Source organism: Bos indicus, chromosome 8, assembly GCF_029378745.1.
Source record: "Bos indicus isolate NIAB-ARS_2022 breed Sahiwal x Tharparkar chromosome 8, NIAB-ARS_B.indTharparkar_mat_pri_1.0, whole genome shotgun sequence".
Lineage (NCBI taxonomy): Eukaryota > Metazoa > Chordata > Mammalia > Artiodactyla > Bovidae > Bos > Bos indicus.
The window spans coordinates 22,803,827-22,830,912 of record NC_091767.1 but is presented as its reverse complement, the minus strand read 5'-3'; the positions used below and the strand labels follow the sequence as shown (position 1 = coordinate 22,830,912).

Here is a 27,086-nt window from a genome sequence, read left to right as displayed (position 1 = left end):
TTTTCTATACATATTACTATTACCTTCTCTTCTCCATCCTTCCACTTTGTCCACTATGGTGTCTGTTGATTAATTCTACCAAGCAAGCTCTCATTAAGGTGGCCCATGCCATCTCTTTTCCAAGTAGGAAGCACTTTCCATCTACATGGTCAGGAATGCATTGAGTCTTAAGTGGTTGCCGCCTTTGCATCTCTGTCTTCTCACCATTCTCTCTTGTGCAGTTAACACATGGCCATTCCATCTCTGCTTCCTTTGTGGCATTCCCTCCCTTTTAAGACTGAGGTCATGGGACTCAGTTTTAACTCCTTTTCTCATTCTACACTCTCCTCCTATTTGGTCAGTACTTCTGTTACACCTTATGCTTTATGAAATTGCTTGTAAATTGCCATCTCCAATATCCATTGAACATTTGCACTGAAACGAAATTTGCACTGAAATGAAAAGTAGTTAACTTTTATTTTCACATCCTCTCACAGCTTGATCCACCTTCTACTGGGGGAATCCCACTTTTCTCCCTCTCATTGTAGCATTCAAGCTAATTGATAGTCATTTCTACTATTAATTATACTATTTTTAAAATAGTTAAAATTTTATTATAAATTAACTCATTATTGTTTTTAGGTTACTTTCCATTAAAAAAAATCAACGTTACAAAAATGATTGGATTAATGATGTTCATGTCTAGGTCCTGAGAGCAACACACCACCTGGCTAGAGAAAGTATATTTTTACTTGTTGTTGGGAAGCCCAGGACAAAATAGCCGGTTGGAGGATGTCCTTGGGAAAATGGCGAAGGGCCAGAAATACCCCGGCTTGATGTGCCCGGGCAGAAAAACATCTCCTGCCTTTGGTTATGCCTGGCGCCAAGATTTAATAATAAATATTAAGGATGTTGCTTGAGAAAACGGGTTATGGGATAAGCTCACGGGTCACTTAGAGCGCGCTGTCCTTGAAATATTTTTACTGATTAGGTGTTAACCCCGTACGCGCTCTGCTGGCTGTATACTCTACGCTCTTTGTTCCTACTTCTATAAAAAGGCTTGACTGCAGAAATAAACTTGTCAGTCCTTGCAAGAGACTGTCCGTCCTTCTTTCAGGTTCGTCGCTTCCAAGTCCCAAGGAGAAAATCCCCAACACTTGTAATGTGCAAATCACAAACATGGGTGAAGGAATTGTAAAATGCATTCTTTAATCAAGTTGCGTATTCAGTCTTCATGTTTCTTTTTTAAAGAAAAACAAAGGAATATTTTTATAGTAAGGTTTAATGAATGAAGAAAACTCATATATTGACTAAATACAAAATATATTTTTCCCTTAAGTATACATACATAATTATATGAACAAAATAATTTAATTCTTTATATATAGATAAATAAATATTAAATTAGATAAATAAATATCCAAATAGATAAATAAGTAGATGGATTAGCTTGAGTATCTGGGACAGAGTAGTGCCTGTAGAGTAGATCATGATGTCGCTTAATATACCTGAAATCATTTAACAAATTGATTCAGTTCAGTGCCTGATGACAGCAGAAATGAGAATCTTCCACATGGCAGCACAGGAGGAAGTGTGGTCTGTTGGTCCATGAGAATCATTTCCATGTTGAACCAGGTGTGTGTCAGTCCTTTCTCCTGAATCTCTCCTGCAAGTTTGTTGAGGAAGAGAAGGCTCTCATGACTTCTGCTCTGACAACCTCCCAGGCACAAGGGCTGTGTCTCTTCTCTCGCAGATAGAGAGTGAGTCTGTGGAAGTATTTCCTCACAGCCAGGCTGGAGTCCTCCTTGAGCAGGGGAGCTCCTTGCAGCTCCTCCTCCTGCCTCAGACAGGCTTGCAGGTCAGTGAGCTGCTGATCCAGTGCATCGCGGAGTTTGTCCAGGAGGCTCTCATCCCACATGGTGGCCAAGCCCTCTGTGCTGAAGAGCTGGAAGGTGTGCTGGGTCACCTCGTGGAGCACAGAGATGGCCTGAGCCTTCTGCAACTGGCTGCCACCCAGCGCCTCCTGGGGGAATGCAAAGTCATTTCTGTCCTGCAGGCAGGAGGAAGGGGAGACCCTCCTCAGTTGTCTCAGGAGCATCAGGACCCTCCTGTTGGCCAGGCTGTGGGTGTGAGGCAGGTGGCAACCCAGAGAGCAGATGGCGTTGCAGCTGAGCAGCAGCAGGGCCAGAAGTAAGGACCAGGCTGGGGCCATTGGGGACCTTGCAGATGCTTGTGGCCTGGGGAGGTGGGTGACTCTGTGAACCTGCTCTCTAGATTCTCTGAAGACCTTCCTTCAGGCCTGTGTCTTAAATAGGAGACCATGGTTTCCATTTTCTGAAAGTTCCCTCTTGCTTTCTACTTTTGTTTTTGTTTTTCAGTTTGCACTCTCCAAATGGGTTTAGGACAGCATTTTGCAAACGTTGTTTTCATTATTGACCCCCCTTCCCCTATTGACAGAGTCTTCTGAAATTTTTTTTTTTACTAATTACCCCCACCGTGAAATTGTGACAACACATTTATGCTGTGGATCCATCTTTGTACTCCATGCATATCTTTATACATATAAAAAGAAAGTGCAAAGCTTCCTTGTTGTATTCACCCTAGGGTTAACAATGCCATAAAATGAAAGGTGTACATTAAATGTAAAAGCTGTTGAGTTTTATTTAACTTTATGAATGAGTTTGAAGAATGACTTTTGATGGAGGATACTTACTTATATAAATAGTAATGTACCAAATTGAATATTCATATGAAATTCATATAAAAATATATAATAATACCACAGTATAGATAGACTTAAAAAATTTTCAAAACTAAAAATCATTGAAAATCTTACATTATTTTCCTCATATTTATTTTGAGGCACTTTTAACTTTGTTTCATATCAGAAACCAATTTTTAATTCTCTGTCTGCTGAATATTCATCTCAATTTTATCAACATTTCTTTCTGTTTAGCTCTTCACATACTTTTGGATGTTCTTAACAACTTTGATAGGAATAAATAATAAAACACCATGATACCAATCCAACGGAGGAAAGCAAAGAGGAACTAAAGAGTCTCTTGATGAGGGTGAAAGAGGAGACTGAAAAAGCTGGCATAACACTCAACATTTAAAAACCTAAGCTTCTGACATCTATGGCAAATAGATGGGGAAAGAGTGGAAACTGACAAATTTTCTTTTCTTGGTCTCCAAAATCACTGTGGACGTTGACTGCAGCTACAAAATTAAAAGACACTTGCTCCTTGGAAGAAAAGCTATGACAGAGCTAGACAGCATGTTAAGAAGTATAAACATCACTTTGACATCAAACGTCTGTATAGTCAAAGCTATGGTGTTTCCTTGGAAAGGAACAGAGATCATTCTGTCATTTTTGAGATTGCATCCAAGTACTGCATTTTGTACTCTTTTGTTGACCATGATGGCCACTCCATTTCTTCTGAGAGATTCCTCCCCACACTAGTAGATATAATGGTCATCTGAGTTAAATTCACCCATTCCAGTCCATTTGAGTTCGCTGATTCCTAGAATGTCGACATTCACTCTTGCCATCTCTTGTTTGACCACTTCCAATTTGCCTTGATTCATGGACCTGACATTCCAGGTTCCTATGCAATATTGCTCTTTACAGCATCGGACCTTGTATCACCAGTCACATCCACAGCTGGGTATTGTTTTTGCTTTGGCTCCATCCCTTCATTCTTTCTGGAGTTATTTCTCCACTGATCTCCAGTAGCATATTGGGTACCTACTGACCTGGGGAGTTTCTCTTTCAGTATCCTATCATTTTGCCTTTTCATACTGTTCATGGGGTTCTCAAGGCAAGAATCCTGAAGTGGTTTGCCATTCCCTTCTCCAGTGGACCACATTCTGTTCATTTCCAAGGCAAACCATTCAATATCACAGTAATCCAAGTCTATGCCCCAACCAGTAATGCTGAAGAAGCTGAAGTTGAACGGTTCTATGAAGACCTACAAGACATTTTAGAACTAACACCCAAAAAATATGTCCTTTTCATTATAGGGGACTGGAATGCAAAAGTAGGAAGTCAAGAAACACCTGGAGTAACAAGCAAATTTGGCCTTGGAATACGGAATGAAGCAGGGCAAAGACTAATAGAGTTTTGCCAAGAAAATGCACTGGTCATAACAAACACCCTCTTCCAACAACACAAGAGAAGACTCTATACATGGACATCACCAGATGGTCAACACCAAAATGAGATTGATTATATTCTTTGCAGCCAAAGATGGAGAAGCTCTATACAGTCAACAAAAACAAGACCAGGAGCTGACGGTGGCTCAGACCATGAGCTCCTTATTGCCAAATTCAGACTTAAATTGAAGAAAGTAGGGAAAACCACTAGACCATTCAGGTATGACCTAAATCAAATCCCTTATGATTGTACAGTGGAAGTGAGAAATAGATTTAAGGGCCTAGATCTTATAGATAGAGTGCCTGATGAACTATGGAATGAGGTTCGTGACATTGTACAGGAGACAGGGATCAAGACCATCCCCATGGAAAAGAAATGCAAAAAAGGAAAATGGCTGTCTGGAGAGGCCTTACAAATAGCTGTGAAAAGAAGAGAAGCGAAAAGCAAAGGAGAAAAGGAAAGATTTAAGCATCTGAATGCAGAGTTCCAAAGAATAGCAAGAAGAGATAAGAAAGCCTTCTTCAGCGATCAATGCAAAGAAATAGAGGAAAACAACAGAACGGGAAAGACTAGGGATCTCTTTAAGAAAATCAGAGATACCAAAGGAACATTTCATGCAAAGATGGGCTCGATAAAGGACAGAAATGGTATGGACTTAACAGAAGCAGAAGTTATTAAGAAGAGATGGCAAGAATACACAAAAGAACTGTACAAAAAAGATCTTCACGACCCAGATAATCACAATGGGGTGATCACTGACCTAGAGCCAGACATCCTGGAATGTGAAGTCAAGTGGGCCTTAGAAAGCATCACTACGAACAAAGGTAGTGGAGGTGATGGAATTCCAGTTGAGCTCTTTCAAATCCTGAAAGATGATGCTGTGGAAGTGCTGCACTCAATATGCCAGCAAATTTGGACAACTCAGCAGTGGCCACAGGACTGGAAAAGGTCAGTTTTCATTCCAATCCCAAAGAAAGGCAATGCCAAAGAATGCTCAAACTACCACACAATTGCACTCATCTCACACGCTAGTAAAGTAATGCTCAAAATTCTCCAAACTAGGCTTCAGCAATACGTGAACTGTGAACTTCCTGATGTTCAAGCTGGTTTTAGAAAAGGCAGAGGAACCAGAGATCAAATTGTCAACATTTGCTGGATCATCGAAAAAGCAAGAGAGTTCCAGAAAAGCATCTGTTTCTGCTTTATTGACTATGCCAAAGCCTTTGACTGTGTGGATCACAATAAACTGTGGAAAATTCTGAAAGAGATGGGAATACCAGACCACCTGATCTGCCTCTTGAGAAATTTGTATGGAGGTCAGGAAGCAACAGTTAGAACTGGACATGGAACAACAGACTGGTTCCAAATAGGAAAAGGAGTTCGTCAAGGCTGTATATTGTCACCCTGTTTATTTAACTTCTATGCAGAGTACATCATGAGAAACGCTGGGCTGGAAGAAGCACAAGCTGGAATCAAGATTGCCGGGACAAATATCAACAACCTCAGATATGCAGATGACACCACCCTTATGGCAGAGTGAAGAGGAACTAAAAAGCCTCTTGATGAAAGTGAAAGAGGAGAGTGGAAAAGTTGGCTTAAAGCTCAACATTCAGAAAACGAAGATCATGGCATCTGGTCCCATCACTTCATGGGAAATAGATGGGGAAACAGTGCAAACAGTGTCAGACTTTATTTTTGGGGCTCCAAAATCACGACAGATGGTGATTGCAGCCATGAAATTAAAAGACGCTTACTCCTTTGAAGGAAAGTTATGACCAACCTAGATAGCATATTAAAAAGCAGAGACATTACTTTGCCAACAAAGGTCCGTCTAGTCAAGGCTATGGTTTTTCCTGTGGTCATGTATGCATGTGAGAGTTGGACTGTGAAGGAGGCTGAGCACTGAAGAATTGATGCTTTTGAACTGTGGTGTTGGAGAAGACTCTTGAGAGTCCCTTGGACTGCAAGGAGATCCAACCAGTCCATTCTAAAGGAGATCAGCCCTGGGATTTCTTTGGAAGGAATGATGCTAAAGCTGAGGCTCCAGTACTTTGGCCACCTCATGTGAAGAGTTGACTCATTGGAAAAGACTCTGATGCTGGCAGAGATTGAGGGCAAGAGGAGAAGGGGACAACAGAGGATGAGATGGCTGGATGGCATTGATGACTCGATGGACGTGAGTCTCAGTGAACTCCGGGATTTGGTGGACAAGGAGGCCTGGCGTGCTGTGATTCATGGGGTTGCAAAGAGTTGGACAACCCTGAGACTGATCTGATCTGATGGTGTTTCCAATGGTCTTGTATGGATGTGAGAGTTGGACCATAAGGAAGGTTGAGTGCAGTAGAATCGATCCTTTTGAATTATGGTGCTGGAGAAGACTTGAGAGTCCCTTGGACAGCAAGGAGATCAAACCAGTCAAGAAATCCACCCTGAACATCACTGGAAGGATTGCTAATGAAGCTGAAGCTCCAAGAAGTAAGTAAAAGTTAGTTGCTTCGTCGTGTCTTCCCTTTGTGACCCCAGGGACTGTAGCCAGCCAGTTGCTGTTTTGTCCATGGAATTCTCTAGGCAAGAATACTGGAGTAGGTTGCCATTCCCTTCTCCAGGGATCTTCCCAACCCAGGTCAATCTTGGCTCTCCCGCACTGCAGGTACAGTCTTTACCATCTGAGCTACCAGGGAAGCCCTGTAGTTTGGCCATCTGATGTGCAGAGCCACCTCATTGGAAAAGATCCTGATGCTGGGAAAGATTGAGGGCAAGAGGAGGAAATGCTTGCATGGCATTACCAACTCAGTGGATATGAATTTGAGCAAACTCCAGGAGATAGTGAAGGACAGGGAACCCTGGTGTGCTTCAATCCAGAAGATCGCAGAGTCAGACAGGATTGAGCACAGGATTTAGCAACTCAAAAATAGCAATAAAATATCTTTCCCTTGAGCCCTGGACAGTGTGCTTCTGCAGGCAGCTGTAGGAGGGCCAAAGAGCTCTTTTTCTCGGGTTCCTTTGGGATGCCCACTTTGGAAAGTTTGCAGTTCTGGGCTTGTAGACCGTCAGGGCACAGCATCCTCAATGAGTCTTTTGATAGTGATTTATTACTGGGGGGAAAACCTTTTGTTTTCACAGTGCTGAGAGCTGAAGAGGGAGCCTTGTAGCCCTGCCAGTGACAGTGTTCTCTGGTTGGGAGCTCAGAACCTTGCATTTTCTGAGCCTTCCCTAGAGTTTGGGGAGGCCTGGTGTGCTGCAGTTCATGGGGTCGCAAAGAGTTGGACACAACTGAGTGAACTGAACTGAAGAATATTTGTCCCTGTACAGATTAAATTAAAAACAATATTTCCTGGCCTATATTCATGGGTAATAAGGAAATAAAAATAATTTAGAACATCAAACCAACAGATTTCTTCTTGAACAAGTTGGCAGGAAAACTCAGGAATTAAGGGGAAGTATTTTAATTCTCAAGATACTGCAATTTATTGACTTTCACCAAAACATGAAGTTAAGCAAATTGGTTAATTTCACTGCCCCCTCTCTGACTGGTTACTGATTAAAGAAATGGTTGATGCAAATATTTGGGTCAAGCGATAGATGGGGAACAGTATTGGCTAAATGGTTAAATGATGTTTAAAATATCCAAGTGTTTTTCAAAATATATTAAAATAAAAATTATTTTAGGTATATTTTTCCCATTATCCCTCGGCAAGAACCAGAAGGCAGAGCATTCTTCCCTGTTGCCTCATTTTTCTTGCTGTTTCCTTTCTTTCATCAGTACTCTTAATGTCCTTTAGATGGGCCATCATTCCTCTCTCTGATTCAGACTCTATGGTTTTTACTTGTGAGTGCGGATTATCAGTTTTATTTCTGAAGAAGGGGACTGAGAACAATTACACATGACAATGTCTTCTCTGGTATGTATGCTTTGAACATGAATATTTACATACAACCTCAACTAGTGGACTGCAGACGCTAAATGTACCATGCCCTGGGTTTTGGTTCAGGCTGCTCTAACAGGTCCCAGAGACTGGTGGCTCATCAGTAGCAGAAGTTTATTTGTCACAGTCCTGGGGGCTGCAAGTGTGAGCTCAGGGTGCCAGCAGGGTGGAGTTCTGGTGAGAACCCTCTTCGGGGTTGCAGACCACCAGCGTCTCTCTATGTCCTCACATGGTGGAGAGCAGAGATGAAGCAAAGTGTCTTGTGAGCCTCATGAAGACAGTAATGCTGTGCATGAGGAATCCCCTCCTAACCTCCTCTAACCCTAATGATTTCTCTAATATCCCAACTCCTGATATGATCACATGGTGGGGGAACACACACACATTCAACCTGTAACATGGTAACAAGAAGACACTGAGGCATTGTGTTTATTGCAGATTCATTAGAATATATTTCATTCTTGATATTTATTTGAGGAAGCAAAGTTATGACCGATAGCATATTGAAAAGCAGAGACATTACTTTGCCAACAAAGGTCTGTCTAGTCAAGGCTATGGTTTTTCCAGTGGTCATGTATGGATGTGAGAGTTGGACTGTGAAGAAAGCTAAGCACGGAAGAATTGATGCTTTTGAACTGTGCTGCTGGAGAATACTCTTGGGAGTCTCTTGGACTTCAAGAAGATCCAACCAGTCCATCCTAAAGGAGACCAGTCCTGGGTGTTCATTGGAAGGACTGATGCTGAGGCTGAAACTCCAATACTTGGGCCACCTCATGCAAAGAGTTTACTCTTTGGAAAAGACCCTAATGCTGGGAGGGATTAGGGGCAGGAGAAGAAGGGGATGACAGAGGATGAGATGGCTGAATGGCATCACTAACTGGATGCACATGAGTTTGGGTGAACTCTGGGAGTTGGTGATGGACAGGGAGGCCTGGCATGCTGCGATTCATGGGGTCACAAAAAGTCGACACGACTGAGTGATTGAACTGAACTGAAAACATTCCTTGATTCTGTCATCCTTTATTATGGCTCATTCATCCTGAATATATTACTTACTAAATGTCACAATGCTACTGTGAACATGATTACCAAGAACTTGCCAAACAAATTCCACAGACTTTCAATCTTAAAAAATGATGTTAACAGCAACTATAAATTCCTTAACTCTTAAAAGGGACACTTAATCCTTCCAATATAGTTGAACCTGAGTTGTAAATATTCTCATTTCCAGGAGCCACCTGCTAAGACTTTATTTGAAAAAACAATCTAATAAGAAAATGGCAAGTCCAGGTTTCAAAACCTATTATGTCAAATTCCAAACTCCACCTCCCTATCCATACCATAAACACTGTGCAAATTGTACGTATTGAACCATTGCTTATTTTCCTATTTCACTAACACACGTTGTGCCTTTGTTTTCCATACCTTGCTGTTACACTACTCTATATTTTCATTAGTTTATCATCTACCACAAATTTCTAGATGAATTGAGCAATTGACAAAGTATTCTGATTATTTTATGTAATAAGCAAAATGAAATTATCAACTGTTAATTCTTTCTGAGAGTCTAAATGTGATTGACAAAATTAATGATTCTAATAATTGTAAAATATCATATTTAACTGTCCAAGATGATTCATATAGATTGCTCAATTAACCGTCACCATAAACTTGAGATGTATGATAGATAAGACCCTTGAGAATTATAGCCATTGCAAGAGATTGGATTACAAACATTTCAGTGAATCTCTGTAGGAAACAGGCTTCCCTGGTGGGAGAGAATCTTTCAGTGGATTAAAGAATCCACGTGTCCATGCAGGAGAGGGGTGTTAGATCCTGGATTGGGAAGGTCCTCTGGAGGAGGAAATGGCAATGCACTCCAGTATTGTCTGGGAAATCCCATACAGAGAACCCTGGGAGGCTACAGTTTATGGGGTCACAAAGAATCGAATAAGACTTAGCGACTAAACAATGAGAACAACTGTAGAAAACACCAAGCTGACAGGGTTCTTGTGGATTTAGGTTAAAAATACTTAATGCTACCAAATTACATGAATATGGGAAAGGACTGGAAGAATAGAAGGCGACATATGCTAACAGGTGAAATGTTAGGGATGGAGCAGAGCATCCCCGTTGCCATCAGCAGGGAGACCAGAGTTTCAGAAATTCAGCACTTCACCTGGGTCTCAGTGAAACAGCTCAGGTCCTGCACTAAGCTAAGTCCTCCAAGCTCCCTTCGCTGCGCCCCAGCGGCTGGGTTGTACACCTGAACTCTCAGTAATGGACAGGACATGCCTCCAGGTCCAGCACCACGAACTCCCACCCAGGATCCAGGGGAGAACCGAGGACTCCCCGTGGAGAAGAGCCTTAATCCCTGCGAGGCGCCGCCACAGCCCAGGGAGCCTGAGGGGCCCAGGGAGCAGTGAGGAAACTTCCTTTTGGGTCCCACTGCCCAGGGGAGCTTTAATGCTACTTTGCTCAGATCCTTAGATTTCTGCACCTGCCCCCATGTCCTCCCTCCCCTTCCTAGGAGGAGATTTTGGCCAGATCTATTTACACCGGGCCATTTATGCTGCGATTGATGGCTGGAAATCAGAGCAAGTTGTGAAGTATTTTCAAATTCAGGATTGTTTCTGGGGAGAAAGACTAATTCTTTCAGGGTTTCAGGGCAAAGGGAAAGGCACCTGAAGTCTGGACAGGTATCTACGAGATACTCGGACCCTCCAGTGGGAAGACTTGGGGACAAGACTGAGACTGAAAATTATTTCATTTAATATTAATATAAATGGTTAATTTCTCTTGCAATGTTAACTGGTTAAAAAATATTTCAAAATTTATAGTGAAATTCATTCAGTCATGTCTCTTTGTCACCCCATGGATTATACAGTCCATGGAATTCTCCAGGCCACAATACTAGAGTGGGTAGACATTCCCTTCTCCAGGGGAACTTCTCAACCCAGGGATCAAACCCAGGTCTCCCACACTGCAGGCAGATTCTTTACCAGATGAGCCATTTGGGAAGCCCAAGAATATTGGAGTGGGTAGCCTATTCCTTCTCCAAGGGAATCTTCCTGACCCAGTCATTGACGCGTGGACCCCTGCATTGCAGGTGGATTCTTATAATTTATCAGAACAGATCAGATCAGTCCCTCAGTCGTGTCCAACTCTTTGCGACCCCATGAATCACAGCACGCCAGGCCTCCCTGTCCATCACCAACTCCCGGAGTTCACTCAGACTCAGGTCCATCGAGTCAGCAATGCCATCCAGCCATCTCATCCTCTGTCATCCCTTCTCCTCCTGCCCCCAATCCCTCCCAGCATCAGAGGCTTTTCCAATGAGTCAACTCTTCGCATGAGGTGGCCAAAGTACTGGAGTTTCAGCTTTAGCATCATTCCTTCCAAAGAAATCCCAGGGCTGATCTCCTTTAGGATGGACTGGTTGGATCTCCTTGCAGTCCAAGGGACTCTCAAGAGTCTTCTCCAACACCACAGTTCAAAAGCATCAATTCTTCGGTGCTCAGCCTTCTTCACAGTCCAACTCTCACATCCATACATGACCACAGGAAAAACCATAGCCTTGACTAGACAGACCTTTGTTGGCAAAGTAATGTCTCTGCTTTTGAATATGCTATCTAGGTTGGTCATAACTTTCCTTCCAAGGAGTCTTTTAACTTCATGGCTGCAATCACCATCTGTCGTGATTTTGGAGCCCAAAAAATAAAGTCTGACACTGTATCCTCTGTTTCCCCATCTATTTCCCATGAAGTGGTGGGACAGGATGCCATGATCTTCGTTTTCTGAATGTTGAGCTTTAAGCCAACTTTTTCACTCTCCACTTTCACTTTCATCAAGAGGCTTTTGAGTTCCTCTTCACTTTCTGCCATAAGGGTGGTGTCATCTGCATATCTGAGGTTATTCATATTTCTCCCGGCAAACTTGATTCCAGTTTGTGTTTCATCCAGTCCAGTGTTTCTCATGATGTACTCTGCATATAAGTTAAATATACAGGGTGACAATATACAGCCTTGACATCCTCCTTTTCCTCTTTGGAACCAGTCTGTTTTTCCATGTCCCGTTCTAACTGTTGCTTCCTGACCTGCATACAAATTTCTCAAGAGGCAGATCAGGTGGTCTGGTATTCCCATCTCTTTCAGAATTTTCCACAGTTTATTGTGATCCACACAGTCAAAAGCTTTGGCATAGTAAATATAAATAACTTAAACCTTATAAGTCTTAAATATCAAGTTAAGATATTTTCACTAAGACCAAACAAAATTTTAAGTTCTTGGCTTCAGTGGAAACAAAATCATCAGTAATGTTTGCAAAATTGCTTCCCAGTTTATCTCACTTCATTGCATGAATGCTGTATTTGACTAACAATGCCAAAGAATGCTAAAACTACCTCACAATTGCACTCACCTCACAGGCTAGTAAAGTGATGCTCAAAATTCTCCAAGCCAGGCTTCAGCAATATGTGAACTGTGAACTTCCTGATGTTCAAGCTGGTTTTAGAAAAGGTAGAGGAACCAGAGATCAAATTGCCAACATCTGCTAGATCATCGAAAAAGAAGAGAGTTCCAGAAAAACATCTGTTTCTGCTTTATTGACTGTGCCAAAGCCTTTTTCTGTGTGGATCACAATAAACTGTGGAAAATTCTTCAAGAGATGGGCATACCAGACCACCTACCTGCCTTTGAGACATCTGTATGCAGGTCAGGAAGCAACAGTTACAACTGGACATGGAACAACAGAATGGTTCCAAATAGGAAAAGGAGTCTGTCAAGGCTGTATATTGTCACCCTGTTTATTTAACTTATATGCAGAGTACATCATGAGAAACGCTGGGCTGGAGGAAGCACAAGCTGGAATCAAGATTGTGGGGAGAAATATCAATGCCCTCAGATATGCAGATGACACCACCCTTATGGCAGAAAGTGAAGAAGAACTAAAGAGTCTCTTGATGAAAGTGAAAGAGGAGAGTGAAAAAGGTGGCTTAAAGATCAACATTCAGAAAACTAAGATCATGGCATCTGTTCCCATCACTTGATGGCAAATAGATGGGGAAACAGTGGCTGACTTTATTTTTCTGGGCTCCAAAATCACTGCAGATGGTGATTGCAGCCATGAAATTGAAAGAAGCATACTCCTTTGAAGGAAAGTTATGACGAACCTAGACAGCATATTAAAAAGTAGAGACGTTACTTTGTCAACAGAGGTCCATCTAGACAAGACTATGGTTTTTCCAGTGGTCATGTATAGATGTGAGACTTTAAAGAAAGCTGAGTGCCGAAGAATTGATGCTTTTGAATTGTGGTGTTGGAGAAAACTCTTGAGAGTCCCTTGGACTACAGGGAGATCCAACCAGTCCATCCTAAAGGAGATCAGTCCTGGGTGTTCATTGAAGGGACTGATGCTAAAGCTGAAATTCCAATATTTCGGCTACCTGATGGGAAAAGCTGACTCATTTTAAAAGACTCTGATGCTGGGAAAGATTGAGGGCAGGAGGAGAAGGAGACGACAGAGGATGAGATGGCTGAATGGCATCACCAACTCAATGGACATTAGTTTGGGTGGACTCTGGGAGTTGGTGATGGACAGGGAGGCCTGGTGTTCTGCAGTTCGTGGGGTCGCAAAGAGTCGGAAACGCCTGAGGGACTGAACTGAACTGAACTGATGACCGAGTACCTATCGTAAATTATTAATTTCAGTTTACAAAATCCCTTTTTCTCTCATTTCTTTCAACCAAGGGTCTTCCCTTGTGGCTCAGATGGTAAGGAATCTGCCTAAAATGCAGATTCCAGATTCCATCCTTGGTTGGGAAGATCCCCTGTAAATGGCAACATACTCCAGTAGTCTTGCCTGGATCATCCCATGGACAGAGGAGCCTGGTGGGCTACAGTCTATGGGATCACAAAAGAGTTGGACTTTACCTGGCAACTAAACATAAAATGGTAAAAAATTCAAGAAGTTCACCTTGATAATATTTAATAAATAAAACAAATTACAAATATAATGAAATAAAAATGTGAATGTATTTGTTAAATTTTAATACAATGTAAACAAAAATATTTTATATGGAAAAATAAATATGAGGAGATAAAAGAATAAATATAACAAAATAAATAAGCAAACAAACAATAAAATAAGGGCAGTCTTCACTTCGGGACTGATGCACCTGCAGTCAAAAAAATTTATATATATTCATTTACTACTGACAAAGTACTGGATGAAATAATTCAATAAATTTTGTGGCTAAAGCAGAAATCAGAGTCTTCTGAAATGGCCGAAGATGAGTGTGCAAAGATGATGGGGCATCTTAGTCAGTGAGAGTCATGTCAAGGTGAGTTCAGGTCTCCATCCATCATTCTTAACCTTTCTTGCAAGCTGGTTGATGAAGACAAGGATCTCATGATTTCCACTCTGATGATTTCCCAGGCGCAGTCGCTGTATTCCTTCTCTTTCAGGTAGACATGGATGCCCTGGAAGTACCTCTTCACGGCCAGTGTGGGGCCCGTCCTTCCCAGGGCAGAGTCTTCCTCTCCCGTCACCTGCCCCAGGCAGGCATCCAGGTCATCCAGCTGCTGATGGAGTCCAGTGCGGAGCTGCTCCAGGAGGGTGGTGTCCCAGGCAGCAGAGGAATGCTCTGTGTGGAAGAGGTTGAAGGACTGCTGGAGCATCTCATGGAGCACAGAGAAGGCCTGGGCCTCGTGGAGCTGGCCGCCCTTCACCATCTCCTGGGGGAAAGCGAAGTCTTTTCTCTCCTGCAGACAGAAGCGAGGGGAGAGTCTCCTCATTTGGCCCAGGAGCTTGAGGTTCTGCCTGCCAACCAGCACGTGGTTCTGAGACAGGTCACAGCCCAGGGATCCTCCCGGGCTGTAGCTGACCAGCACCAGGGCCATCAGTAGAGAGAGCACGAAGGCCATGGTGAAGATGAGGCTGCCGCTGGGCTGGCTGAGGCGGCGTCTGATGGAACCTTGAGGTAGGTTCTCTGATGCCACTCTTTATAAGCAAGGCCATTAAATAGGGAACATGGTAATTTTCATTTTCTAGTCATTTCTGTGCACTTTTACTTCCTTTTTTGATTTTCATTTATTTATTCTGAATATGGTCAAAGAAATTGTCATCAGTCTAAACTCTTAATTCTATCTATTTCCCAATAACTTCAAATGTACCCATCCAAATGGATATTTATCAATCAAATGAGAAAGGCCTTTCTTTGTCTTACATCAGAAATGATGTAGGTTTCTAAGTACAAACATTATCACTCTTTCTCTTTCATGTGTAAATGTGGCTCTTTTCTGTTCCATAAACACATTTTTGGCCCTGATCCTAGGCTCAATTTCTATTTCTTACTTTACTTAGGAAGGCAGGCTCTGTGTTTATCAGGCATTTACCAGGTCACTCTAGCAAAGAAACTGTTTGAAACAAAGGATGGGTTTTCTTGAGTGTTTGATTTAGAGAAGAGGCTGATTATTGTGAGTCCATGAGCTCCTCCCATGTTTCTTTTCCTTCTAGAACACGTTCCTGCAGGTCCATGTGGTTGTGCTTCAGGGAACCATGAAGTCAGGACTATTACAGACATCACGCTTTCTTTCCACCATTTTCATACTGGAGACCTATTGTCCTTTGGTGGCCCAGCCCTTCCCCTACCAAGAATTCTGGTTCTTCTCAGATGATATGGGTGGGGAGACTCTAATTCCAGGATAATTGTATTTCCCCAGCAGCACCTCACTCACACGGGAGAGATCACATGGAGCCACCCCCTGTCCTCTGGAGTGACAGAGTCCCCTTGCTCACCTGCTGGGCTCCCTCCCTTAGGGCAGGCTCACCACATCCTGAGGACTCAAAAATCTCCTTTCTGTGGAGGGCTCATTTACTTGTGAAAATAAATCGTCTTCCTGAACCATCAACTCTCACCTGCAGTGTTTGTGTGAAGGACCCTAGTTCTCAGTGGTGACCTCCTCTTCTCTGACCCGTTTCCCCACGTGTCCAAAGTGTCAGCAAAGCTCAGTCCTTGAGAGCAAAAGTGCGTTTGTGCAAGTTGGTGGAGGAATTTCCAACTGCAGTTATTTTGCTTTTAGTAGATAAATAATATCTACCCTGCTAAGTATAGTTTTTATTATTCAACTCTTTTACTTAAACTGTTTGACACTTGTTCTGCTCAAACTTTCTGAGCTGGAGGATGGAGATTCAGTATTGGTGTTGTCTCTTACTGGCAGCTTATGTCACAGAATCTAGTGAGTTACAGTTGTTCATTCAGGCAGTTGATTCCACCAGGCATCTCTGTTCCTCTGTCTCTGTTCCTCTGAGAATGCAGGGCAGTGAGACCCAGCCTACTAGATCAGGAGAAATAGTCTTCTTTTCTTGAGTGTAATCTTTCATTTAAACTTTTTATATTTACTTAGTGACTTCTTTTGGGTAGGCTCTGGGAGTTGGCAGGAGAAGGCAATGGCACCCCACTCCAGTACTCTTGTCTGGAAAATCCCATGGATGGTGGAGCCTGGAAGGCTGCAGGCCATGGGGTCGCTGAGGGCCAGATACAACTGAGTGACTTCACTTTCACATTTCACTTTCATGCATTGGAGAAGGAAATAGCAACGCACTCCAGTGTTCTTGCCTGGAGAATCCCACGGACAGGGGAGCCTGGTGGGCTGGCTACCGTCTATGGGGTCGCACAGAGTTGGACATGACTGAAGTGACTTAGCAGCACCTGGGAGTTGGCGATGGACAGGGAGGCCTGGCGTGCTGCAGTTCATGGGGCTGCAAAGAGTCGGACATGACTAAGTGACTGAACTGAACTGAAGTGACTGACTTATTGGACAAGATTTGTCTCATTGTTCCTGTTGTGGCTGCAATTCATGATGATGTGAGAACAACAAAGTGAAGTAAAGAAAGCCAGAGGGGCTGCATCTCTATCACTTTCAAGACGTTAGATTTTTTTGTTTCTCTTTGCAACTTTTCTAGAAAGTAAAATTGCACAGTTTTTTTGTGGGCAACAAGAAAACAAGAGTAAGTCTCAATGTCATGAATATGAAAGAAGGGAAGTGGTTTTCCCCTGACCCAGTGACGTATTCTGAGTTAGCAAACTGCAGTGCAGCACAGCTGGGGACAAGTCTGAGGCAGAGGAAACGATGACAATATGAACAACAGAAAAGCTGGGACAGGGCTGCTTCTTACAGTCGCTACAAGAAGGACAAGTCCTTGATCTGTTGACTGTCGTCAGCTTTGTAAGACCAGCCTCCTAATTTTTCTTTTCTTTAATCAGCATGTGGTCAGCATAAGCGAGAAGGAAGAAGTCACACTCACCAGGTCACAAGAGACAGGCAATCAGAGCCCCAGTTGCTCGAACACTAATCCTCTCTGGCAGGGTTACGAGACCAGCCTCGCTGAGCATCTGCGTAGGTGATAAATCCACTTGGGCAAAGAGAATATGCTTTGAAACAACTAGAATGAAAGGGAATTAAATGATTCCAAAAGATCCCGATCTTAGTCTAACTAACAGTAGTTATGACATTAAAAATAATAACTGAATTTTATTGATTACTAACCCTAATGATCTCCCTAATATTCCAGCTCTTGATACTATCACATTGATGGGTTGGGTTTCTGCAGGCTTTTAAAGACTTTTTAAAATGTTTATTTTATGTGTTTATTTGGCTGCGGCATGTCTTAGTCGATGTATGCTGGTTCTTGGATCTTGGTTGCTTCGTGCAGGATCTTTACTTAAGCCACGGGAAGTCTTGCTTGCCATGCAGAACCTAGTTTCCTGACCAGAGATCCAGCTCAGGCTCCCTGCTTTGGGAGCATGGAGTCCTGGCCCCTGGACCATCAGGGAAGTCAAGGGGTAGGTTTCAATATATGAATTTGGGGAACACACACACATTCAGTCCGTAACACAGTAGTAAGAAGATACCAAGGTATTGTGTTTATGGCAAGGATTCATTAGGATCTATTTCATTCTTGATATTATTGAGAAGTAAGAACACATTCCCTGATGCTGCCCTCACTTTTTATGGCACATCCATCCTGAGTTGATTACTAATTAAATGTTACAAGACTACCGTGGACATGATTACCAAGGACCTGCCAGACAAATTCCACAGACTATGTGTTTATCAAAAATGACAGTGACAACAACTACAAACTCCTTAGCCTTTGTGAGGGACTCACGCAATCCTTCCAACGTAGTTGAAACCGAGTTAATATTTTTGTTTCGAAGAGCCTCCTGCTAAGACTTTATTTGAATAAAACAATCTAATAATGAAATGGCAAGTTTTCAAAACCTAGTATGTCAGATTCCAAACTGCTTATGTAGACCGTCACACCTGCGCACACTGCGTGTGCTGAGCCCTCACTTAGTTTCCTGTTTTATTTCTAACACGAGATGCACCCTTGTTGTTTCATACCTCGATTCTACAAACCTCTTGTTTCCATCAGTTCACATCTACCTCCAATTCTAGATAAGCTGATCGATTTACAACATGTCTGATTATTTTGTATAATAAGCAAAATGAAATTATCAACTGGTAGTTATTACTGAAAGTCTAAATGTGATTGACAAAATTAATAATTCTAATAATTACAAAATAATCATATTTAACTGTCCAAGATGATTCATATAGATTGTTCAATGAATCCTCAGCATAAATTGGGGATACATGATGGACAAAATCCTTATGAGTTGTGACCCCAGCAGGAGATTGGATTACAAACATTTCAGTGAATCCTCTGTAGAAAACACCAAGCTGATGGCTTTGTGAATGTAAGTTAAAAAACTACTTAATGCTTTTGAGAGGGTAACAGACAGGAAGGCCAGGGGTCTCCAAACAGAGGAAACAGGCTGCAAGTGTCAGACACTTTCTTTCTCTCTCTTCAGCAGCAGGAGGAAACAAACTAGTCTTAGATTTGTTCCCCTTCTCCATACACATTTAGAAAGAGGTTTCTCTTAAACTTCTGTGTGGCCATAATGACACCTGGTTCCACCTGAACTGAACTTTTCCCAAACCTTGAGCTAACCAATGCATTTTTCTAATGGAAATGTTTGTCTTAAGCTGATAATGTGCATTTACCCTAGACTCTGTGTTCAAGTCAGTTCCACCTAAAGGCTCAGAACCGACTTGACAAACCAGTATGTTACACTCATACAGTGTTCTCCTAATCTGTGTTAATGATACTGTATATTTGTTTGGAAATCTGCCTTTCTTCAAGATTCATGTCAATCGTGTTATGGCCAGGGCTGACTCACCTGGTGCCAATGTTATCTCATGCATGTTGTGGGTGAGGGGCCTGGTGCCATTCTCTGAGTTTTGAGATATTTCCTTTGTCTAATTAGCAGACTGCGATGGCACCCCACTCCAGTGTTCTTGCCTGGAGAATCCCAGGGACGGGGAGCCAGGTGGGCTGCCGTCTATGGGGTCGCACAGAGTCAGACACGACTGAAGCGACTTAGCAGCAGCAGCAGCAGTAGCTATATAACATCTGGCTGAAGACTAGGTCGGGGCACTTTTTCTGCCCCCTTCTGATGTCAATGTCAAAAGCTTTCTCTATCTCTTTTATACTTTAATAAAACTTTATTACACAAAAGTTCTGAGCGATCAAGCCTCGTCACTGGCCCTGGATTGAATCCTTCTTCTCTGGAGACCAAGAATCCTGGTGTCTTTCGTGGTTCAGCAACAAACTTTTGCTTCCAAATTATATGAATTTGGGAAATGATAAAAAGAATAGAAGACGACCTAAGCTAACCGGTGAAATGTGAGGGATGGAGCAGAGCCTCCCCATTGCCATCAGCAGGGAGACCAGAGTCCAGAAATTCAGAACTTCACCTGGGCCTCTGTGAAACAGTTCAGGTCCTGCACTGAGCTCGGGAGCCCTCCAAACTCCTTTTGCTGCGCCCCAGCGGCCGGGAGGGGGCGGCCGATCTCTCAGTAACTGACTGACCGGCACCGCCCACCCAGCAGAACTCGCCTCCAGGTACAGCGCTGCCAGCTGGGGCTTCAGATCCACGGGGAGAACTCGCGGGTCGCCGTGGGCAGGAGCCGCGACAGGAGCGAGGCGTCGCCGGGGCCCAGGAAGAGATAGGGGCCGCGGGAACAGAGAGGAAACTTGCTTTTCGGGCCCCACTGCCCATGCGATCTTTGCCGCGTCGCTCAGAGCCTTTGATTTCTGCACCTCCAAATTCTAGATAAGCTACCATTGTGTCCATCCTCCCCTTCCTGGGAGAAGATTTTAGCCAGAGCGGTTCCACCGATGCCCTTTTATGCCGGATTGACGGCTGGAAATCACAGCATGTTGTGGTATGTTTTCAGATTCAGAATTGTTGTGGAGTGAGTGAAAGTCGTTCAGTCGTGTCTGACTCTTTGCGACCCCATGGACTATACAGTCCATGGAATTCTCCAGGCCAGAACTGAAGTGGGTAGCCTTTCCCTTCTCCAGGAGACCTTCCCAACTCAGGGATTGAACCCAGGTCTCCCTCATTGCGGGCAGATCTTTACCAGCTGAGCCACAAGGGAAGCCCTTGTTTATGGGGAAAAGGAGTAATTCAGGGAAAGGGGAAAGGTATATACAATCTGGACAGGAATCTACTAGATATTGGGACCCTCCAGTGGGAAGCCTTGGGGACAAAACTGAGACTTAAAAAGAAGCTCCTAGGTAAAGGGAAAATTATTTCATTTAATATTAATATAAATGGTTATTTTCTCCTGTAATATTAATTGGTTGGAAAATGTTTTAAAATGTATAAGTCTTCAACTCACATCAAATTCAAATATTTTCCTTACGCCACAACAGTACTTTAAGTTCCTGGCTTTAATGGAAGCAAAATCATCAGTAATGTTTTCAATATTACTTCTCTGTATATCTCTCTTCATCTGAGCAAAAGCCATATTTGACAAACTTATGACCTAGTAACTACTTTGAATAACTCATCTCAGTTTACAAAATCCTTTTTTGTTTTCATTTCTTTTAACCAAAGGTCATCTATTAAGCATTTTTTTTTTTAGTCAGTTTTTCATTGGAGAGTTTCATTACCTTTTTCAAACTGTCTTCTCATACGGATAAGTTGTTTAAAAAATTGCAATTAAAATGCTTTTGATTTCAGCATAATGTGTGCTCAGTAGACACCAACTGTGAAATAGGCAGTTGGGCATATGATTCCAGCATGTGTCTTTGGAAGACATCACCATCAAGATAGATTTTTAAAGGCCTGAAAACTAGAGCAAGTCATGACCTAGTTCATTGGTTTGAACAGAAGACAGTTCTGGACCCTGAACACAGGAAAACCACAAGTGTCTTTGTCACAAATGAAACTCAGACTGGATACCGGCCAGATGGCAGGAGTGCAGTGTGAGTGTGGAGCCTGGGATCTGGTTGAGGGCCTTACAATCTGTGTGTCTTCTAGCTAGAGATCACGGAGTTTGACTGAAAATGAATGATGACCTTCTTTACGTGAGTAAAGTGAGTGCAGGAGCAGTGGGTGCGTCTGTGTGGATCAGAAATTCACAGGGAAGCCGTGCTTGCAGTGGATGTGATGGGGAAAGGCCGTCCTCTATCCTAGTGCAGCGGTCTTAGAACCAACGTCTCAGCTCCACAGCTCTTCTCCTCAACTCTACTCTGTGATGCTGGGGCTCTAGTTCCTTCCAGTACATTTCTCCTTTGCCTGAGGATTGTTTTCCTTTCCCATACCAGTTCCAAGGGTGGACTAGAAGGCTGGAAGGAATTTTCTGTTTTCCTGACTGGAGTATGACTGATAACAACTGCCATCAATTAGGAAAAGGAAAACTAATGGTTGCTGCTAGATGCTATGTGTCACCAGATTGGCAAAAACTAAAAAGATGATAAGATCCTGTTTTGGTCAATGTGTGGGAACATACAGAGCTTATATGGTCTTGAATATGGATTAATGTAGCCATGTTGTCATGGACAGTTGGCGGTATGCATGTGGAAGGCTTATTTATTTTGACCAATAAAATTGACTTCATGGCCTCTTATTCAGAGAAAGACTCTCACTTGGGTATGACACCTGCATACACTTGTAGCAGTCTCTCCTCTAAAGGCAGTAATTTCTGAGAAGCACTGACTCTAGGAGGTGACACTGCCGGCACTTAGGGACTGAAGTCTTCATGGAAAACAACTGGGATCAAACCTAGGACAGCCCAAGGTTGGAGAGCAGAACCTCACACTGCATGGCCCTTGCTCTTTTCTTCCTGCCTCTGCTTTGCTGCTGAAAGACTGAAACCCAACAGCGAGTTGAGAAGGTAATTTTAGAAATGTCTTCAAGAAGTAGTAGAGTAGTACTCATACTAAAGAACAAGAAACATTATTAATGGGTCATGTGTGTGATTTTCTGCAGTCCTATGAGATTTCTATGATTTCCCTATTATTCATTTTTATAGTAGATCAAAGCATTTTCTACTAATCCTTCTTTCTCAAAGAATTTCTATGACCTCCTCAGAATACTTCTAGAAGTCTGAGATACCAAAATTATAATTGTTTTCAGCATGGAGCACAGAAGAGTTCACAAACTAAGCCCTGAAACTAGCACCCAAGTTAAATAATTTTACCAAGTACCCAGCATCTTTCCAGGGTAGCCTTCCAGTCACTGCCTCAGGCCAGCTGTCCTGTCTGCTCCCTGTGGGCAGCTACTCTGGGACACATTGTCCTGAACATTTCTGCCAGGCGCACTTTTATGCTTCTTGTAATATGGGCTCATTGATCCTAACAGTAATCCTGTCAAAAACTACTCTTATTTTCCCCATGTTAAAGAAGAGGATCAAGACAGCATGTGTGCCTGCGTGCCTGCTAAGTTGGTTCAGTCGTGTCCGACTCTTGTGACACATGGACTGTTGCCCACCAGGCTCTTCTGTCCATGGGATTTTCAAGAAAGAATACTGGAGTGGGTTTCCATTTCCTTCTCTTTAGTGTTTGTGATATTTTGCAGGGTCACACTGCTGTTAAATAGCAGAGCTGCATTCAAAGGTTTTGAAATTTCTAGAACTCTCCTTTCACTTGTGCTCTCTTCCAGTGATTTCCACTCAGAGAAACTTTGAACCAGAAACCATCACAGAACAGAGCTCCTGTGTTGGGGACAGTGAGAAGATTGTGTAAGGGAGTAGATTGTTCAGTAAAGCAGGACTGAGGGGAAGGTGGGAGGAAGAGTAACAGGTGTCGGGATCAGCCACTCAGCAGCACATGTTGGCAACTTTTCTGGAGGAGATGAGTCTTCCCCCTAGAAACTGACACCAACAGTTCTTTGCTGACTGGGTATAAATTAGTTTATCTGTGACTTCAGGACTAATCATTTTCCACAGTTTCAGAACTCCTTTCTACCTTTTTTTTTTTTCTTTGGAGGGGTGGAATCAAGGGCTGCACTCCGTAGCCTGCAGAATCGTAGTTCCCTGAGCAGATATCCATGGCACCTGAGCTTCCCATACTGGAAGCGTGGAGTCCAAACCACTGGACTGCCAGGGAATTCCAGGAATTCCACCTTTTGACAATCAAGTCCTGAAAAGTAATAGAGCCATTCCATAGTATACATGGACAAATGCTATTCCACAATAGGTTTATGTAGACAAAATAAAGATTTAGGTCTTCAGAATGAAGAAACAAGTTTACTTCATAAGAATTTAATAAAAAAAATTAGAAGATTAAGAAAATGAACATGTTTTCTAAATTTTATTACAATGTAAACAAATATTTTATATGAAAATATAAATATGATGAGATAAAATAATAAATGAAAATATGTACATAAAGAAACTTATAAATAACATCAGGGCAGTCATCGCTATGCACTGATTTCTGTGCAGCTGAATACTTTTTATAACTACTTTCTTATTACTATTGAGAAAGTATTTATTGATTTAATTCAATAAATATTGTGGCTAAAGCAGAATTCAGAGTCTTTTAAATGGCTGCAGGTGCGCGTACAAGGGTGATATGGCATCTTAGATCTTAGTCAGTGAGAGTCATGTCAAGGTGAGTTCAGGTCTCCATCCATCATCTTAACCTTTCTTGCAAGTTGGTTGATGAAGACAAGGATCTCATGATTTCCATTATGACGATTTCCCAGGCGCAGTCGCTGTATTCCTTCTCTTTCAGGTAGACATGGATGCCCTGGAAATACCTCTTCACGGCGAGTGTGGGGCCTGTCTTTCCCAGGGCAGAGTCTTCCTCTCCCATCACCTGCCCCAGGCAGGCGTCCAGGTCGTCCAGCTGCTGATGGAGTCCAGTGCGGAGCTGCTCCAGGAGGGTGGTGTCCCAGGCAGCAGAGGAGCGCTCTGTGTGGAAGAGGTTGAAGGTCTGCTGGAGCATCTCATGGAGCACAGAGATGGCCTGGGCCTCGTGGAGCTGGCCGCCCTCCACCATCTCCTGGGGGAAAGCGAAGTCTTTTCTGTCCTGCAGACAGAAGCGAGGGGAGAGTCTCCTCATTTGGCCCAGGAGCCTGAGGTTCTCCCTGCCAACCAGCACATGGTTCTGAGACAGGTCACAGCCCAGGGATCCTCCCGGGCTGTAGCTGACCAGCACCAGGGCCATCAGTAGAGAGAGCACGAAGGCCATGGGGTAGATGAGGCTGCTGCTGGGCTGGCTGAGACAGCGTCTGGTGGAACCTTGAGGTAGGTTCTCTGATGCCATGCTTTCTAGCAAGGCCATTAAATAGGGAACATGATAGTTTTCATTTTCTAGTCATTTCTGTGCACTTTTACTTCCTTTTTTGATTTTCATTTATGTATTCACAGTATGATCGAAGAGAATGTCCCATCAATCTAAACTATTAATTTCTCCTACTTCCTAATAACTTCAAATGTACCCATCCAAATGGATATTTATCAATCAAATGAGAAAGGTCTTTGTCTTAAGTCAGAATTAATGGACATTTGTAATTATATACATTATTGCTCTTTGTCTCTCATGCATAAATGTTGCTCTCCTCTTATCCATGAACACATCGGGAGCCCTGATATTAGGCTCCTTTTTTCCCTCTTACTTTACATGGGAATAGAGGCTCCCTCAGCTCTGTGGTTTCCGTATTTATTCAGGGATTTACCAGATCACTCTGTCAATTAAATTCTTCGAAACAAATGATGAGTTTTCTTCAGTGTTTGATTTAGAGAAGAGGCTGATTATTATCAGTCCTTGAACTCCTCCCACATTTCTCTTCCTTCTAGAACACATTCCTGCAAATCCCTGCCCTTCAGGGAACCGTGAGGGCAGGACCATTACAGACATCACCCTTTCTTTCCACCATTTTCTTACTGGAGACCTGTTGTCCTCCACAGACTGGGCCAATACCCCCACCAGAATCCTGGTTCTTCTCAGAGAACATTGGAGAGGAGACTCCAAATCCAGGATAATTGTATTTTCCCAGCAGCACCTCACTCACAAGGGAGAGATCACATGGAGCCACCCCTTGTCCTCTAGAGTGACAGAGTCCCTTCCTCCCCTTCTGGACTCCCTCCCTGAGGACAGGCTCACCACATCCTGTGGACTCAAAAATCTCCTTTCTGTGGAGGGCTTATTTGTTGGGAGAATAAATCATCTTCCTAAACCCCCGTCCTCTCCCCTGCAGTGTTTGTGTGAAGAACCCTAGTTCTCAGTGGTGACCTCCTCTTCTCCTGACCCATGTCCCCAGATGTCCAAAGTGTCAGCAGTGCTCAGATACTGAGAGCAAATATGTATTTGTGCAAGTTGGTAGAGGAATTTTCAACTGCAATTATTTTGCTTTTAGTAGATAAATATTATCAGCGTTGCCGAGTATAGTTTTATTATTCAATCCTTTTACTTAAACTGTTCAAGACTTGTTCTGCTCAGAGTTTCTGAGTTGGAAGAAGGAGATTGAGTGATGGTGTTGTCTCTCACTGGAAGCTTATGTCACAGAATCTAGTGAGTTACAGTTGTTCATTCAGGCAGTTGATTCCACTGGGCATCTCTGTTCCTCTGTTTCTTTCTCCCTCTGACATTCAGGATAGTGAGAGGCAGGCTACTCGTTTAGGGAGAAATAGCCTTCTTTCCTTTCAGTTCAGTTCAGTTCAGTCGCTCAGTTGTGTGCAACTCTTTGTGACCCCGTGAATCGCAGCATGCCAGGCCTCCCTGTCCATCACCAACTCCCAGAGTTCACTCAGACTCACGTCCATCGAGGCAGTGATGCCATCCAGCCATGTCATCTTCTGTTGTCCCCTTCTCCTCCTTCCCCCAATCCCTCCCAGCATCAGAGTCTTTTCCAATGAGTCAACTCTTCACATGAGGTGGCCAAAGTACTGGAGTTTGTATTTTGTCAGCTTTAGCATCATTCCTTCCAAAGAACACTCAGGGCTGATCTTCAGAATGGACTGGTTGGATCTCCTTGCAGTCCAAGGGACTCTCAAGAGTCTTCTCCAACACCACAACTCAAAACCATCAATTCTTTGGTGCTCAGCCTTCTTCACAGTCCAACTCTCACATCCATACATGACCACTGGAAAAACCATAGCCTTGACTAAATGGACTTTTGTTGGCAAAGTAATGTCTCTGCTTTTAATATGCTACTAAGTTGGTCATAACTTTCCTTCCAAGGAGTAAGCGTCTTTTAATCTCATGGCTGCAGTCACCATCTGCAGTGATTTTGGAGCCCCAAAAAATAAAGTCTGACACTTTTTCCACTGTTTCCCCATCTATTTCCCATGAAGTGGTGGGACCAGATGCCATGATCTTCGTTTTCTGAATGTTGAGCTTTAAGCCAACTTTTTCACTCTCCTCTTTCACTTTCATCAAGAGGCTTTTTAGTTCCTCTTCACTTTCTGCCACAAAGGTGGTGTCATCTGCATATCTGAGGTTGTTGATATTTGTCCCGGCAATCTTGAATCCAGCTTGTGCTTCTTCCAGGCTAGCGTTTCTCATAATGTACTCTGCATAGAAGTTAAATAAGCAGGGTGAAAATATACAGCCTTGATGTACTCCTTTTCCTTTTTGGAACCAGTCTGTTGTTCCATGTCCAGATCTAACTGTTGCTTCCTGACCTGCATACAGGTTTCTCAAGAGGCAGGTCAGGTGGT

The 27,086-nt window shown here is 43.0% G+C and overlaps 3 protein-coding genes across 3 annotated transcripts; all 3 read right to left on the bottom strand.

Moving 5' to 3' along the window:
* Positions 1-1,621: 1,621 nt before the first annotated feature.
* Positions 1,622-2,191, bottom strand: LOC109562450 (interferon alpha-C). Its single transcript, XM_070794461.1, has one exon. It carries the CDS (start codon positions 2,189-2,191, stop codon positions 1,622-1,624), a length of 570 nt encoding a protein of 189 aa, XP_070650562.1.
* Positions 2,192-14,396: 12,205 nt separating this feature from the next.
* Positions 14,397-14,984, bottom strand: LOC139184516 (interferon omega-1-like). The gene has a single exon (XM_070794455.1). It carries the CDS (start codon positions 14,982-14,984, stop codon positions 14,397-14,399), a length of 588 nt encoding a protein of 195 aa, XP_070650556.1.
* A 9,070-nt stretch (positions 14,985-24,054) lies between these two features.
* LOC109562846 (interferon omega-1-like) lies at positions 24,055-24,615 on the bottom strand. Its single transcript, XM_019965878.2, has one exon. The coding sequence runs from the start codon at positions 24,613-24,615 to the stop codon at positions 24,055-24,057; it is 561 nt and encodes a 186-aa protein (XP_019821437.2).
* Between the last annotated feature and the right edge of the window lie 2,471 nt (positions 24,616-27,086).